The sequence below is a fragment of the Miscanthus floridulus genome, chromosome 5, assembly GCF_019320115.1.
Source record: "Miscanthus floridulus cultivar M001 chromosome 5, ASM1932011v1, whole genome shotgun sequence".
In the NCBI taxonomy this organism is placed as follows: Eukaryota; Viridiplantae; Streptophyta; class Magnoliopsida; order Poales; family Poaceae; genus Miscanthus; species Miscanthus floridulus.
The window spans coordinates 106,713,814-106,726,499 of record NC_089584.1 but is presented as its reverse complement, the minus strand read 5'-3'; the positions used below and the strand labels follow the sequence as shown (position 1 = coordinate 106,726,499).

Sequence of the window (12,686 nt, the reverse complement as noted above, 5' to 3'; positions counted from 1 at the left end):
TCGGTTGACCCAACATCCAAACCAGCATTGCTATATCTAAGAGGGCATATGAGGCTACTAAAACAAGCCATAATGCAACACCACTCCTTAGCCTAATCCTTCTACAAAATTACCAAACATAGCTTTGTCAACCTGTTTTCCTTGTTTTCCTGACTTAATAAATCGACTAAGTCTTGTGTTGGTTTTGCTTCAAATTCAATTTCCAAGCTATTAGAAATGTTAGCTAGTAATATCATTTTTCGACTGTAGGTATTTTATCGTCATCTACAAAGTTTGTACTTCAAACTTTATTCAAGTATCACATATATGTTCTATAGCATTTTTGCTTAATAAAAATTAGTTTTAAACCCTAAGTGATATAACATGATCATGGAATTAACTTTGGTTATGCTTTTCCGTTGAACGTTTTGAGTCCCAGAACTTGATCTACACTCTATATTATATGCATTAACACATAAACATGATGCTCATGACCTATTTTAGCAAATAATTTACAGTGTAACACCGAGGGTGTTACAGTGGCCCATTAAATAAAAACATTATTAAATGGGCTGCAGCTTCAAGCATCTACTAATGATTTCAAAAATATCTTAAGGAAAAGAAAAAAACAGCGCTATGCGCTATATATAAAGATAACTATATACCAATGATGTTGCTTTTAGAAAAAAACTACCGATGATGCACATTATGAAGTACACACTATACGAACCAGAGATTAAAGGCATGCGTTTCAAAATAAATTAATGAAAACTATACGTGACCATTGACAAAATAAATTGTTTATTTTTTTACCGATAATATAAATTTAATATTATATTCAATACAGTCGTAAAGATGAAAACAACAAAAAGAAAAGTAAACAGAAGTATTTTTTAAAACAAAAAAAAAAGGCCCGACCCCGAACTATTATGGCAAAAAGGAGAACATATATGCAAGTCTAAAACCTTTGGAAAAAGAGAATCCAAATAAGCATTGAATCTATCGTCGTACATGAGTAATCTGGCAAATGATCATTACGGCAAAAAGGCAACTATTGATCCACGCAAGAAAAGGTATAAGATGATTCAAAATTTAATACCGGAAGATCTTTGTGAGAGACATGCAGTAGAGACTCACGAAGAGCGGACAAATACAACAAACAAAAGATAAACTATTTGCAAAAATTCAAATGAACAATCTCAAATGTTACCATGTTAAAAAAAAACTAGCTACCCGCACTATTTACGCGCATCACCTTGATAATATTTATAATTTAAACTAGTATTTGCCTAAGACTTTTCCAATAACACTAATCAAATACAACCTGTTCGGCTGGGCGTATACGATCGTGGATTATAAATTGGAACGGTATTTTTCTCTCACACCAAACCAGCCAGCAGTAAATAATCCACGATCGTTTACGATGAAACGAACAGACTATATTCTTGTCCGTCTATGACAACCCATAGAGAAATCCTTTACACAGGATTCAATTTCTCTAGGATGCATTTATCATATAAAGAATTTCATAAACAACATCAGTAATGCCGTCTTTGTGCAATGGTCGACCGGGTGATGATCTTGATGGCAGGGTAGATTTACTCACTCACTTTATATTTGAAGAAACAGATGCAACAGTGGGTTGGCAATTGGCATAAACAGGGTTATTGCAATTTAGTTGAGACCAAGTTTGGTGACACTGTACCCACTTGCAGTCCAGTAACAATTCATAAACAACATATACGCCTACAAGTCAGTATGAGTAATGCCGCCTTTGTGCAATGGTCGGCCAGGTGATGATCTTGATGCCAGGATAGATTTACTAACTCACTTTATATTTGAAGAAACAGAAGCGATTGTGGGTTGGCATAAACAGGGTTATTGCAATTTTGATGAGACCAAGTTTGGAGATACTGTACTCACTTGCAGTCCGGTAACAAGTATAATCATTCAATCAATTCACTTATCTTGAGGGTTTTGCCTCCCTGCTGAGAGTGAAATAATGCATTGTTGGACCATCTCTTGGACTCTTCTCTTCAGAAGCTTGTCTTTCACGCCAGAAAGCATGCTGCGGTAGAAGATCTCCAAACGATTAAGTTCATCAGTGTCTGCTGCATCCAAAATGTTCTCAAATTCCTTTCTGATATCAAAGACAGAAGATTCCTGAAGTGAACGTGGTAGCCCAAACGAACAGGCTGGCGCCCTGACGACGGCGTCACGTCTTGGTCGATTGCTCGCGGCAGCGCTCGGGACGGGACGGGCACGGGGCCTGCCTTCTCTCTGCTCGCTCTAGGCCCGCCGTGCAGTCGCGTTGCGCGGAAACCGGGGGCGCGCAGCGCACTAGTGGATCGAGCGAGCGATCAAGTGGCACCAGGCAGACGCCGCGGGCGGGCGCATGGAACTGGAACGCATCCGCCCGTTCTCCCCGACTGCCACTGCCAACGACTGTGAGTCTGTCTGAACTGAACGATGGCGTACGTCCTCCCGCGCGCGCGGGCGGCGGGCGAGCCACGATCATGGCTCACGGGCCACGGCGCGGCTGCCCGATCGAATCAATCAGGCGCGCCGGCCTGAAGGTGCTGCTGCAGGTCGATGGCGACGTGCAAATCCCAACCGCGTCGAAGCGGTCTCACGCCGCGGCCGCGCGCGGACGGCGGACGGCTGCGGGCTGCCTGGTTGGTGGGCTTGGTGTGATGCGGTTCGCCAACCATCACACACGCGCCGAGCTCCAAAGTACCCTTTTTGCCGCGTAAGTAGCTCATTATACACGAAAGGGGAAAATATATACATTAATTAATAACAAGGAGACTAGAGATACACGGACGAGAAAAGAGGTAATATGTACAGTACACAACAGGCCAAACTCGCAAAATTAACATGAACGAGACTAAGAGAGATTACCCATCAGAGAGACAGAGACTACAGAACAGAGTCTGCATTAAGCAGTTGTCAGCAGGCCAAGGACGGCAGAGCCAAATGCACGTACGCACGCAACAAAGCACATGCTCAATTCTATTGTCATTACTTCCGTCTGACAAGGTTAATCGATCCTATCAACACCACAGCGCCGCCGAGCCGACCGTTGGTGACGAATAAGCTCATGGAAAGAGCGTCTCCCGCACGTCGGCGAACGCCGCGAGGATCGCCGGGTAGTGCCGCGGCGAGTTGAGCACGAGGTACGTCTCCAGCAGCCGCTCCGCGCTGTGGTCCCCCTCGCCGTCATCGTTGCCGTCCCCGCCAGCGCCAGCGGGCCACTCGGCGATCATCTCTTGCATGGACTTGCGGAAGTCGTCGTACGGGTCGGCGGAGCGCTTCACCACCGCGAACCCGCCGTCCGTCGCGGCGGACGCCGTGGAGCCACGCGGGAGCTCGAAGCTGTACCGGCAGCTCTGCGACGCGCCGCGGCGCCGCGCGGCGGAGGCCGGTGCCGGCGCCGCGCGGCACGGGCCCGAGACGGACGCGCGCGCCCTGGTGGTGGTGTTCTTGCGCGGGCAGTTGTAGAAGTCGGACGAGTCGGACGAGAAGCTCCGCGACGAGAAGAGGTTCCTCGAGTCCTCGTCGTCGGAGGACGAGCTGCTGACCAGCCGGCGCGACGAGTGCGTCGACAGCCGGCGCGAGGAGCTGTTGGTGTTGGTGTTGGCCCGTTCCTTCCACCTCGCCACCGGCGGCAGCGGCGGCAGGTGCGCCACGAACGGCGACGACGGGGGGCACTTGCGGCCCTCCCACTCGCCGCCGGTCTCGTGCGGCAGCCCGCCGGCGGCCGTGGACCGCCGCTCCGCCTTCCTGGCGTCCGCGGCGTCGAGCGAGAGGAGGGACGGGTCGGCCGCGTCGATGGAGCGGCGGCCCGCGCAGTCGATGGTGATGTGGACCAGCGGCGCGGGCCGCGGCGCGGAGAGGGACAGGCGGCGGTCGACGATCCCATTCCCACTCCCACCCCCGGGCTGCTTCTTGCCGCTGCCGCCGAGGCGGGAGTAGGACGGGAATGCCAATGGCGGCGGTGGCTTCGCCTCGCCCTCGTTGTCGTGGCGCTTCCTGCCGCCGCCGCACGGGCGCCGGGAGAACACCGAGAGGATCGCCGCGAGGCTGTGCTTCAGCTTCTTACGCCCGGTGCCAGCGCCCGCGCTGGAGTCCTCCATGGCCATGTGCTCTTGCTTGATTCTCCGGTTGCCTTGCTGCCTCTGAGCGTGCGCGCGCGGCGTGGGGTGTGGTGGTCTGTGGAGAGAAAAGCGGGGGCGGGGGCGGGTGTTGGTCTATCGCATTCGTGCCGGGCTAATGCGGCCTCGCGCGCGCGGCTTTAACCGCCCGAGCCGCGAGCTAGGAACAAAAAAACCGCCAGGTCCGGCCGCCCAGGCCTCCAGACAGACAGAGACATGGTGTGGCCGTGTGGTAGGAGTGGGCAACCTCTGGTCGTGGGCGGTGGACGCGCTCTCGCTTCGCTCGCTCGCTCGCACGTAACGTAAGTGGGGGAGAAGAGATGGCGCCGTTACGGCCGTACGGGTACGGTCACCACGTCGTGCGCGGCCGCCGGATGCCGTATTAGCTTATGAACAAGGAATACGTACAAGATTGGTTCTTCGTGCCATGCTAATGTCGCGATGCTTGCTTGTGCGTGCTGCGTCGCATTGCATGGGGCCGGGCGTGGGCGGCTCGTGAGAGAGCGCCGCGCTGCGTGCACGTGGAACGCTGCGTGTTTTCGCCGGAGTCAGCTGGTTGAAAGTAATAAGCTTTCCGTGAAGGGAGGGAACAGCTACAGCTTTGTGATCGCAGACTGGCTCAAAACAGAACACACAGGTGCAAGTGCAAGGCAGGCGTTGGGCCGCAACACAGTTTGGGTAAAGTGAAGACACGGGAGTAGATTGATCCGTTGGCTGTGTCTACTGTCCACTTGCCGCTTTCCGTGCGATCAACTGCCCTTTCTGCAAGGCTGCAACTGCCCCCAAGGCCAGACACCAGTTACTGTGCATGACTACATTGGAGCCGGCGAGTACCGGGCATTGACTACGGCAACTCCACTCACCGCTCTGCAACTGTACACCACTGCCGCGGCACGCCATAAGCCGAATTTTTCTCTCACAACATATCAGCAAAAAAAAAAAAAACAACAAATCAGCAAAAAAAAAAAAACTGTCTACTAGTATACTACAAGTACGTACTTTACCGTACCATTACGTAAGTAACTGAAGCGTTGAACGATTCCTTGCAGCCTTGCTTGCACACACCAGTACACCACCAAGCATAAAACAACACACCTTGTTAGCGTGCTGTTTCTCCGTGGCATCAGTACGCGCTGATTGCATTGTTTAGCGGCGAATGCGTGCTCCAGCTGTGGTTAGGCAGGTGAGCTGTTCTCTTGGATTATACAAGCATCTATCTATTGGCGTAGACGGCGCACGGCTTTTTAAGACGTGGCCGTAATACGGACAAACATGTGTTTTTTTAAGAGGAAGACATGGGTGTCAGAACTTTAAACTATAGGTGTAGGACAGATGTACTACTGAAAACCTATGGTTTCACCAGGATAAACAAAATTACAGCCAAGTTTGCCTGTAAATATTAGATATACTCCTTTGTCCCTAAATGTCTATCGTCACAATTTAAGTGTCGATATCTTTGACTCGATTTATAGAAAATACGTGTAACATTTTTATCTCTAAATAAATTTATTAAAAAACTAAATTCAAATATATATCCAATGATACTAATTATGTATCATAAATATTAATATTTTTTAAATTATATTTAGCTAAAGTTGTTTCTCAGAAAGTAAAGCGAAAACGACAGGCATTTAGGGACGGAGCGAGTATGATCAGCATTGGCAAACCTGTACCGGTCCACCGGCTCTTTTCTCAGCTATATACATTTTATTACATAACACACTGTATGATAGAAGGGGATCCCAATAATGTGGCGCTCTCAATACATTCTGTACACAACAAATCCATTTCTTAACAGGTCAAGTTCATGCACCTCCTCCTGCCATTTGTATGCTGCAGGGTCTAAGGGAGCACATACGAGTAAGTAACAAACAAAAAAGTCAGATTCCCGCTGATGATTAGCTGACACCAGGGTTTATTAATCATTTAACCCACAGCATGCACAAACCTATAATCAGAAGGGAACAAGGGGAAAACATTGGGATTGTACGTGTACACAATAGAAAAACCCAGGATCAGCTGATTTTAGCACCTTGTCTGCATTCCCAGAGTGTTGATTGGGTAATCATGCACAGGGGTCATATTGGACAGTTAACAGCTCAAACGGCGGATTAGTTGGTGCGAAAGCCTGATTGCGGAGGTGCCAGACTGCTCATGCATCAATGAGACAGTGCTTTGTATGCTGTTTCAGTTGCTTCGATCCGGTTTAGCTATCATTGTATCTCAATGCTTGAGCCAATAATTCCTAAGCTGAGACATGTGCAGGAGTATCTCATCGCGGCCCTGGTTGGTCACGCTGCTCGTCATGATCCAAGGAGGCGCAGCCTCGAAGTATTCACGGATTAGGCTCTGGAAAGTTTCCACGTTTTCTTCGGGTCTCCTGCCGCCGTTCTTCTTCTTCTTGCGCTTGTCACATTTTGTGAACACAAGGGTCATGGGAACCTGAACAGAATGGGGTATTAAACATTAAAAGTGAACAGTGCCAGATTTATTCCTCAACAACCTATAGATTCTTCACATGGGTAAACATCGCCCTGTTCGTTTTGGCTTGTTTGGCTGATAAGCCATGGCTGAAAGTACTGTTGGCTGGTTTGGTGTGAGAGAAAAATATTGTTCATTGGCAGGAAAAAGTACGGCTTATAAGCCAAACAAGTCCAAACGAACAGGGCGAATGCATGTTTGATACGGTTGTGATCGCAAGCGCACTACTAGTTACTACATCTGACTGTACACAAGTCCATCAATTACTGTATGTCTGAAAAGGAGTATGTTAGCTGGTGTCCCCAGGACCAAGGCTCATGCCAACATAGGTCGTCCAAAAAGGATTATTCTGCACTACGTAGCTTGCAGCAAAACAGAAATGAGAGTAGGTGAAGTAATGGTTTGCCGTGAAGGCAGCAAGGACAGAAGAGCAAGGAGGTGGGGCTGTTAATTGGTCCTTTGCCCAAAGAGGATTATTTTGCACTAGATTGCAGCAAAACAGAAATGAGAGTAGGCGAAATAATAGTTCGTTGTGAAGGAAGCAAGGACAGAAGAGCATAAGGAGGTGGGGCTGTTAATTAATATTGACTGGGTAGGACATGCGGTCCAGGGTTTGAGAGTTCAGACCTGGTTGCGAAGGGTGGGTGTCTGTGGGCACTGGCGCACTGCACTATTTACGCGAAGAATGGAACTGGATCTATGCCTAGTACAGGAAAAGGGGGAAAAAAAGGCACGAAGCTAACACCTTTTCAGAACTTTTTAGTACAGTGTACTAGTATATGTCGGACTGTTACCAGATCCTTTTCTTTTTTACTTTGTATAGTCTTATAAGTTTTAAAAATGAGGTAGGGGGTCCAGACTCCAGAATTAAGCTGCACTCTGCAGACTTCGATGGGTTTTGAAAAGGATAGCACAAAATACAAATGGCAGGCTACATCATAAACCCAATGGCAAAATGCAGAAACAGAGAGCCCATTGCAATTATGTCCTAAATGATCGAATAATTTCATGATAAAAAAACTTAGGACTTGCCAAGTTAAGTTCTTTGTGTGAGCAAATAAGTCAGTAACAAATTCTTGGTTTGCTTTGTCCCAGGACGGCAATATGCCTTCAAAGTTCTGACTCAAACCTCTAGGAAAAGATTGATTGCTGCTGCCTAAAGTCTAATACAGTGCTATACTTGTTCTATCGGACAAGTATACATCTTTCATTGTGATGGGTAAATAAATCAGTCAATCATAGTTAACTTTGACTAACAAGAACAGATAACATCCATACACATTGTGTGTGAAAGATAAAATGATTGTAAATAAATCTGGTTCAGCTTATTGCTAGAATCATGTGCGCACAAGATTTTCAACTTGACAAACTGGGATATTTCAGCCTTTAGACTTGAGCAGCATTATTTTCTATTGCTCAGATCAACTAGATTATCTACTAACAATATCAAAGAGCACTCCTACCGCATATGGATGAAAGAATGATGGTCAATTACTTCATAAATGGGAGTTCAGTCGTTTCAGAAGCATGCTTACCTTGTTTTGACCAAGCCAACTAGCATAGTCAAGATCAATCTTCTTGGCAGGTATACTTGCATCTATAAGGAGAAAAACAGATACCAAATTCTCCCTGCTGAGAAAGTAATTTCTGGTAAATTCATCCCAATTGGTACGAGCTTCCTGTGGTGCAGAAGCATATCTGTTCAATAAAAGCTCTTGTTAATGCAAGAAAATGGATAATATTTCGACTAAATATATCCTCCAACTAATGGGATGCAAATTTATTTTCTATATTTGTGAATTCATGTTTCACTGTTATACATATGACAAATAACAGGCAGTCTGGTTAATTTGCCCAAAGAAAAATCCAAGATCATGTAGCGATGTAGAGTTTTTCAGATATAGATCAAAGTAGAATACATAAAAATATTAGGCACAGACATTCTCAGTCAATATTGAGTCTGTAAAACAAACTTTTGAACTCACAAACACCAATTTGATGACATGGTGTTTTTCACATTTAGACTGAACTATCAACCCATATCTCATTCATTCATATACTACCGATGCAAGATGCTTCATAAGCTTATCAAATGAAAAACTCCTTACATTCTTACTAGTTTCTTGGACAGACCATGCATTGGCCTTTATTGCCAGATCCGTTCCAGTAATATTTGCAGTAGCAAGGCTCTGCCCTCCCCCCCTCTATTTATCCAAGAGATGGAAGGGCAGAGCTCTTTTTTTTTGGTGAAATAAATAAAGAATAAATTCAAAAAGATAAGTTGAAAAGGGTTTGATTAGGGTTGTTTAAGCGATTCCTGTAATTGTTAACCCCTTGCCAATTGATTCTGACTTGTTTTAGAGGATTAAACATGTAACATCATATGCCACCTCATCCATTTCTATGTGAAGAATATTTTCAACCATAAGAAAATATAAATATGTTCATCTCCATGATTATTTTTTTGGAAACTACTAGTAAAACTAAAAGTCTGCTGATCAGTAGTTTACCCATAACCAGGCAAGTCAACAAGATACCAGCTGTCATTTACTTTGAAATGATTGATACATTGGGTCTTCCCTGCAATAATGAAAATAACCAACAACATTAATGAAATGAAACAAGCTTCTCTGTACAGTTACTACGGTTACCTTTATTAACTTCCTGCTGTACAGATGCAGTATATCTCCAAAGTGTAAAACTAAAGGTGCACAAATGATCAAGCCTTGCAGAGATATTTTCTAGAGATAAAATTGATGCCAGAGCACAATTTAATGGATTTAAGAGATAATTAGTTATAATCCCTAACCAAACAGTTTTATATTCTCACATGGGACAATAGCTCTTAGAAGTAAGAAGCTGGGAAAGTAGTCTCAAATTCTAGTTCCATGTGATGGTAGCTCTTATATAAAAACTAAACGTGTGAACAGAGTACCTGGTTGATAAGAGCTTCCAAAAGATAAGCATTACAACAAGAAATGGTATTTAGATTTTAGATAAAGCCAGGACAACACATATGACCATGGTAAACCAAAGGGAGTTCAGCTTAAGAGCCTCTCTAAAATTCAATCTCTATATCTCCATTTGGAGAGTCATCCCATGAATATTCTCTATGTATATCTCGTGTCTCCAACGGACTCTATAAGTTCCGTTCTCTATACTCCAATGGCTTATCATAATTTTCCTTATGTGAAAAAAGTCATGATACAACTACCATATATTGAATTTAGAGAGCGAGGTAGCCTCTTGATTAATGGAGATCGAGAAGGATGGTTTTGGAGAACGGAAAAAATGAAGAGTGGTTTAGAAAGTCTATTGGAGACTGATTTTTTCTCTCTAAATTTTCTAATAAAGAGCCATATAGAGGTTCTCTTGCAAATGCTCTAAGGGGCCGTTTGGATCCTTTCATTTGGAGGAATTGAAATCTACTCAATAAACTAGGCTATTTGGCTTGGAATTTGACATTCCATCACTTTCCAAAGTTCACATATAAGCCTATCTCAAATTCATAGGTGGGAGATGGAAATTGATTCTATAGATCACCATGCTATGTTTCTACTTTGCAACTTATAACATGCTCTTCAACTCGCTCCCCTACGGTAGAAAATGCAACACATAAGTATCTCTCTCGTATAGCCAGCAATAATATGCAAATATAATCCATATACAACCATATTAGCTTAATTAATGTGTCTAAATTATGATTATTAAAATGAATTCAATTCCAAGGATCCAAACGAGGCCTTTTGTTTGTGGAATCGATTAGTCCATCATTTTCTCACTTCACTTTTTATTTGGTTTGTCGAATGTAATGAGCTGATCCATCATTAGCTCATTCCTCGTAAGCTAATAATTAGTATAAGCATGAGGAATAGAGTCATTTCACCAAATTTGAGGGATGGACTCACGATGCACCACCTCATATAGGATGGTTGATTTCTCAAACCAAACACCTCAACTGCAACCGCAGGAGCAACGGGCTACAACAATTCCACAAAACAGCGGTCCCTTCAAACACAAATGCGCAGATTCTCCCGACCTTTCACAGTTTCACCAACTCTGACAGTAGCTACAGTTAACGAAACCGATGCACTATCAACTTCAGATTCACTTCCTCAACAAGTAGGACCTTTAATCACTAAATCCTAAACTCGATAACGCTGTAAGGAGAACCGAACAAGGCAACACCCAGGCAAAGCAAAACCTACCAGGCTTCTTGGAGGTGAGTGCAAGGCGCTTGCGGCGGACAAGCGAGTTGAGCAGCGACGATTTGCCGACGTTGGACCGGCCAACGAGTGCGAACTCCGGAAGACCGTCCCGAGGGCAGTCATCGGGACGCACGCTGCTCTTCACAAAATCTGCGTTGACCACCTGTGCGTCACCGCGCGCGTATGGGCCCAGCACGATGTTGGAGCCCTTAAAGACCCGTGCGCTCACGGCGTCCTGGTCCCCCGCATCCACGGTTGCCCCGGGCGGCACGAAGAGGCGGTCGAGCGGGATCTTGACCTGCACCTTCCCCTGGGGCGCCCCCTCGTCGTCGGACTCGTCGACGGTCTGCGGTGCCGCGAGGTGGGACAGCGCGGAGAAGAGCGGCGAGAGGGAGAGGCGGAGCGGCAAACGGGAGGGGCGGAGGGTGGTGGAGGTGTGGGTGGAAGGAACGAGCAGTAGGCGAGGGAGGAGGCGGTGGTGGAGGAGCATGGTCGCCGCCGGCGGTCGGGGTTTTCGTGTTTTTAGAGGCGGGGAGAAGGAGAAGTGTGCGGCGGCCGGCGGGGTTTGGAGGAGAGTGGAGTAAGGACCTGCGAAGTGGATTGGGTGGGACCAGAACGGAGATTGCTGGACGTGAGCCGTCCGATTGAAAAACACTGTATATAATTGGATCTGACTCGGTTTTTGCATATTACTGCACTTCAGATTAGATGCCAACTCCGATTTTATTTTTATTGGGAAAAAACTAGTATATTCTAAAATATATTTCGTAGAATAATTTTGCTGAAAGTTCAAGTTGTACAAAGTTGACAACTATGTGATAGGTAAAGGTACAAGTTTGCCACATTATCACCCTATTCGCTTGGGCTTGTTTGTCTTATAAGCCGTACTTTTTTAGCCAACGAATAATATTTTTCTCTAACACCAAATTAGCCAACATTACTTTCAGCCATAACTTATTAGTCAAAGAAGCCCAAACGAACAAGGCGTATATTTATTTCATATACTTATACAGAAATCTAATGTTTAAAAACTTAAGTACCTTTACCTATCATAATGCTCACAAGTCACAGTGACTTCAAAGTTAAAGATCCCGTCGTCTTCAGAGCATAGGAATTTCAACTGTTTATGTATCCTTCGAGAAATTAGTCCCCATTGAACAGGGTCGGTTAGGCTATTTGAAATTGTCGAGCAAACCACGGGTAAACCAGCTTACTGAACTACCACCAGCGCAATGTAGTGTGTCCTCTCAGTTTATACAAAATATATACTGTATGTCAATAAACCATAGTTATAGTTACTCACATAAAGACGCTACATAGGTTCCTCAAAGGCAAAACACCTGGAACATAGCATATATAGCAACTTAAAAGTGCTTACAAAGAACCGAGTAGCATTATGTTTGTCAAGTTGACATTACCACACCTGGCAATATTGCTTATTTCTTGAAACAAAAGAGTATGAACCTGCAGGTTACAAGAACTTCCTCGGTGGTCTTCCTGCATCCTCATCTTGCATGTGCTGCAACACAGAAACTTTCAAAAGTAAAAATCGAATAAAGCTTAGCCTAATTTCAGCTGGTTATCTTTAACTGATGTTATATCAAGTAAAATATCTTTAAACCATTTGCAACTATGACAAATCAGTGCTGTAATGATGCATGTAAAAATGTAAATCCAGCACGACAATATTTCACCTTAAGGACTAGTTTGGATGCACTCGTATTAAAATCGATCTATATGTGTGTGTTGAAGTGGATTGGGGTGAAAATTTTCCACCCCAATCCACTTCGATATATGTGGATTGAGGTAAATACGAGTGCATACAGACAAAGGATTGAGGTAAATACGAGTGCATACAAACAAA

At 45.0% G+C, this 12,686-nt stretch overlaps 2 protein-coding genes across 2 annotated transcripts; both read right to left on the bottom strand.

Moving 5' to 3' along the window:
* Window positions 1-2,646: 2,646 nt before the first annotated feature.
* On the bottom strand, window positions 2,647-4,223 carry LOC136452920 (transcription repressor OFP1-like). The gene has a single exon (XM_066453495.1). It carries the CDS (start codon window positions 4,119-4,121, stop codon window positions 3,078-3,080), a length of 1,044 nt encoding a protein of 347 aa, XP_066309592.1. The 5' UTR covers window positions 4,122-4,223; the 3' UTR covers window positions 2,647-3,077.
* Window positions 4,224-5,784: 1,561 nt separating this feature from the next.
* On the bottom strand, window positions 5,785-12,298 carry LOC136450417 (GTP-binding protein At2g22870-like). Its single transcript, XM_066450840.1, has 4 exons — window positions 10,823-12,298; window positions 9,125-9,194; window positions 8,150-8,312; window positions 5,785-6,575 (listed from the first exon to the last, which is right to left on the bottom strand). Exons 1-4 carry the CDS (start codon window positions 11,508-11,510, stop codon window positions 6,357-6,359), a joined length of 1,140 nt encoding a protein of 379 aa, XP_066306937.1. The 5' UTR covers window positions 11,511-12,298; the 3' UTR covers window positions 5,785-6,356.
* Window positions 12,299-12,686: the final 388 nt, after the last annotated feature.

Coding starts and splice junctions, on each gene's coding strand:
- LOC136452920 (XM_066453495.1), bottom strand. CDS start 4,121: ATGGCCATGGAGGACTCCAGCGCGGGCGCTGGCACCGGGCGTAAGAAG.
- LOC136450417 (XM_066450840.1), bottom strand. CDS start 11,510: ATGCAAAAACCGAGTCAGATCCAATTATATACAGTGTTTTTCAATCGG. Junction 9,195..10,822: donor ACTCACCTCCAAGAAGCCTG/GTAGGTTTTGCT, acceptor TCATTATTGCAG/GGAAGACCCAATGTATCAAT. Junction 6,576..8,149: donor GTTGGCTTGGTCAAAACAAG/GTAAGCATGCTT, acceptor CATTCTGTTCAG/GTTCCCATGACCCTTGTGTT.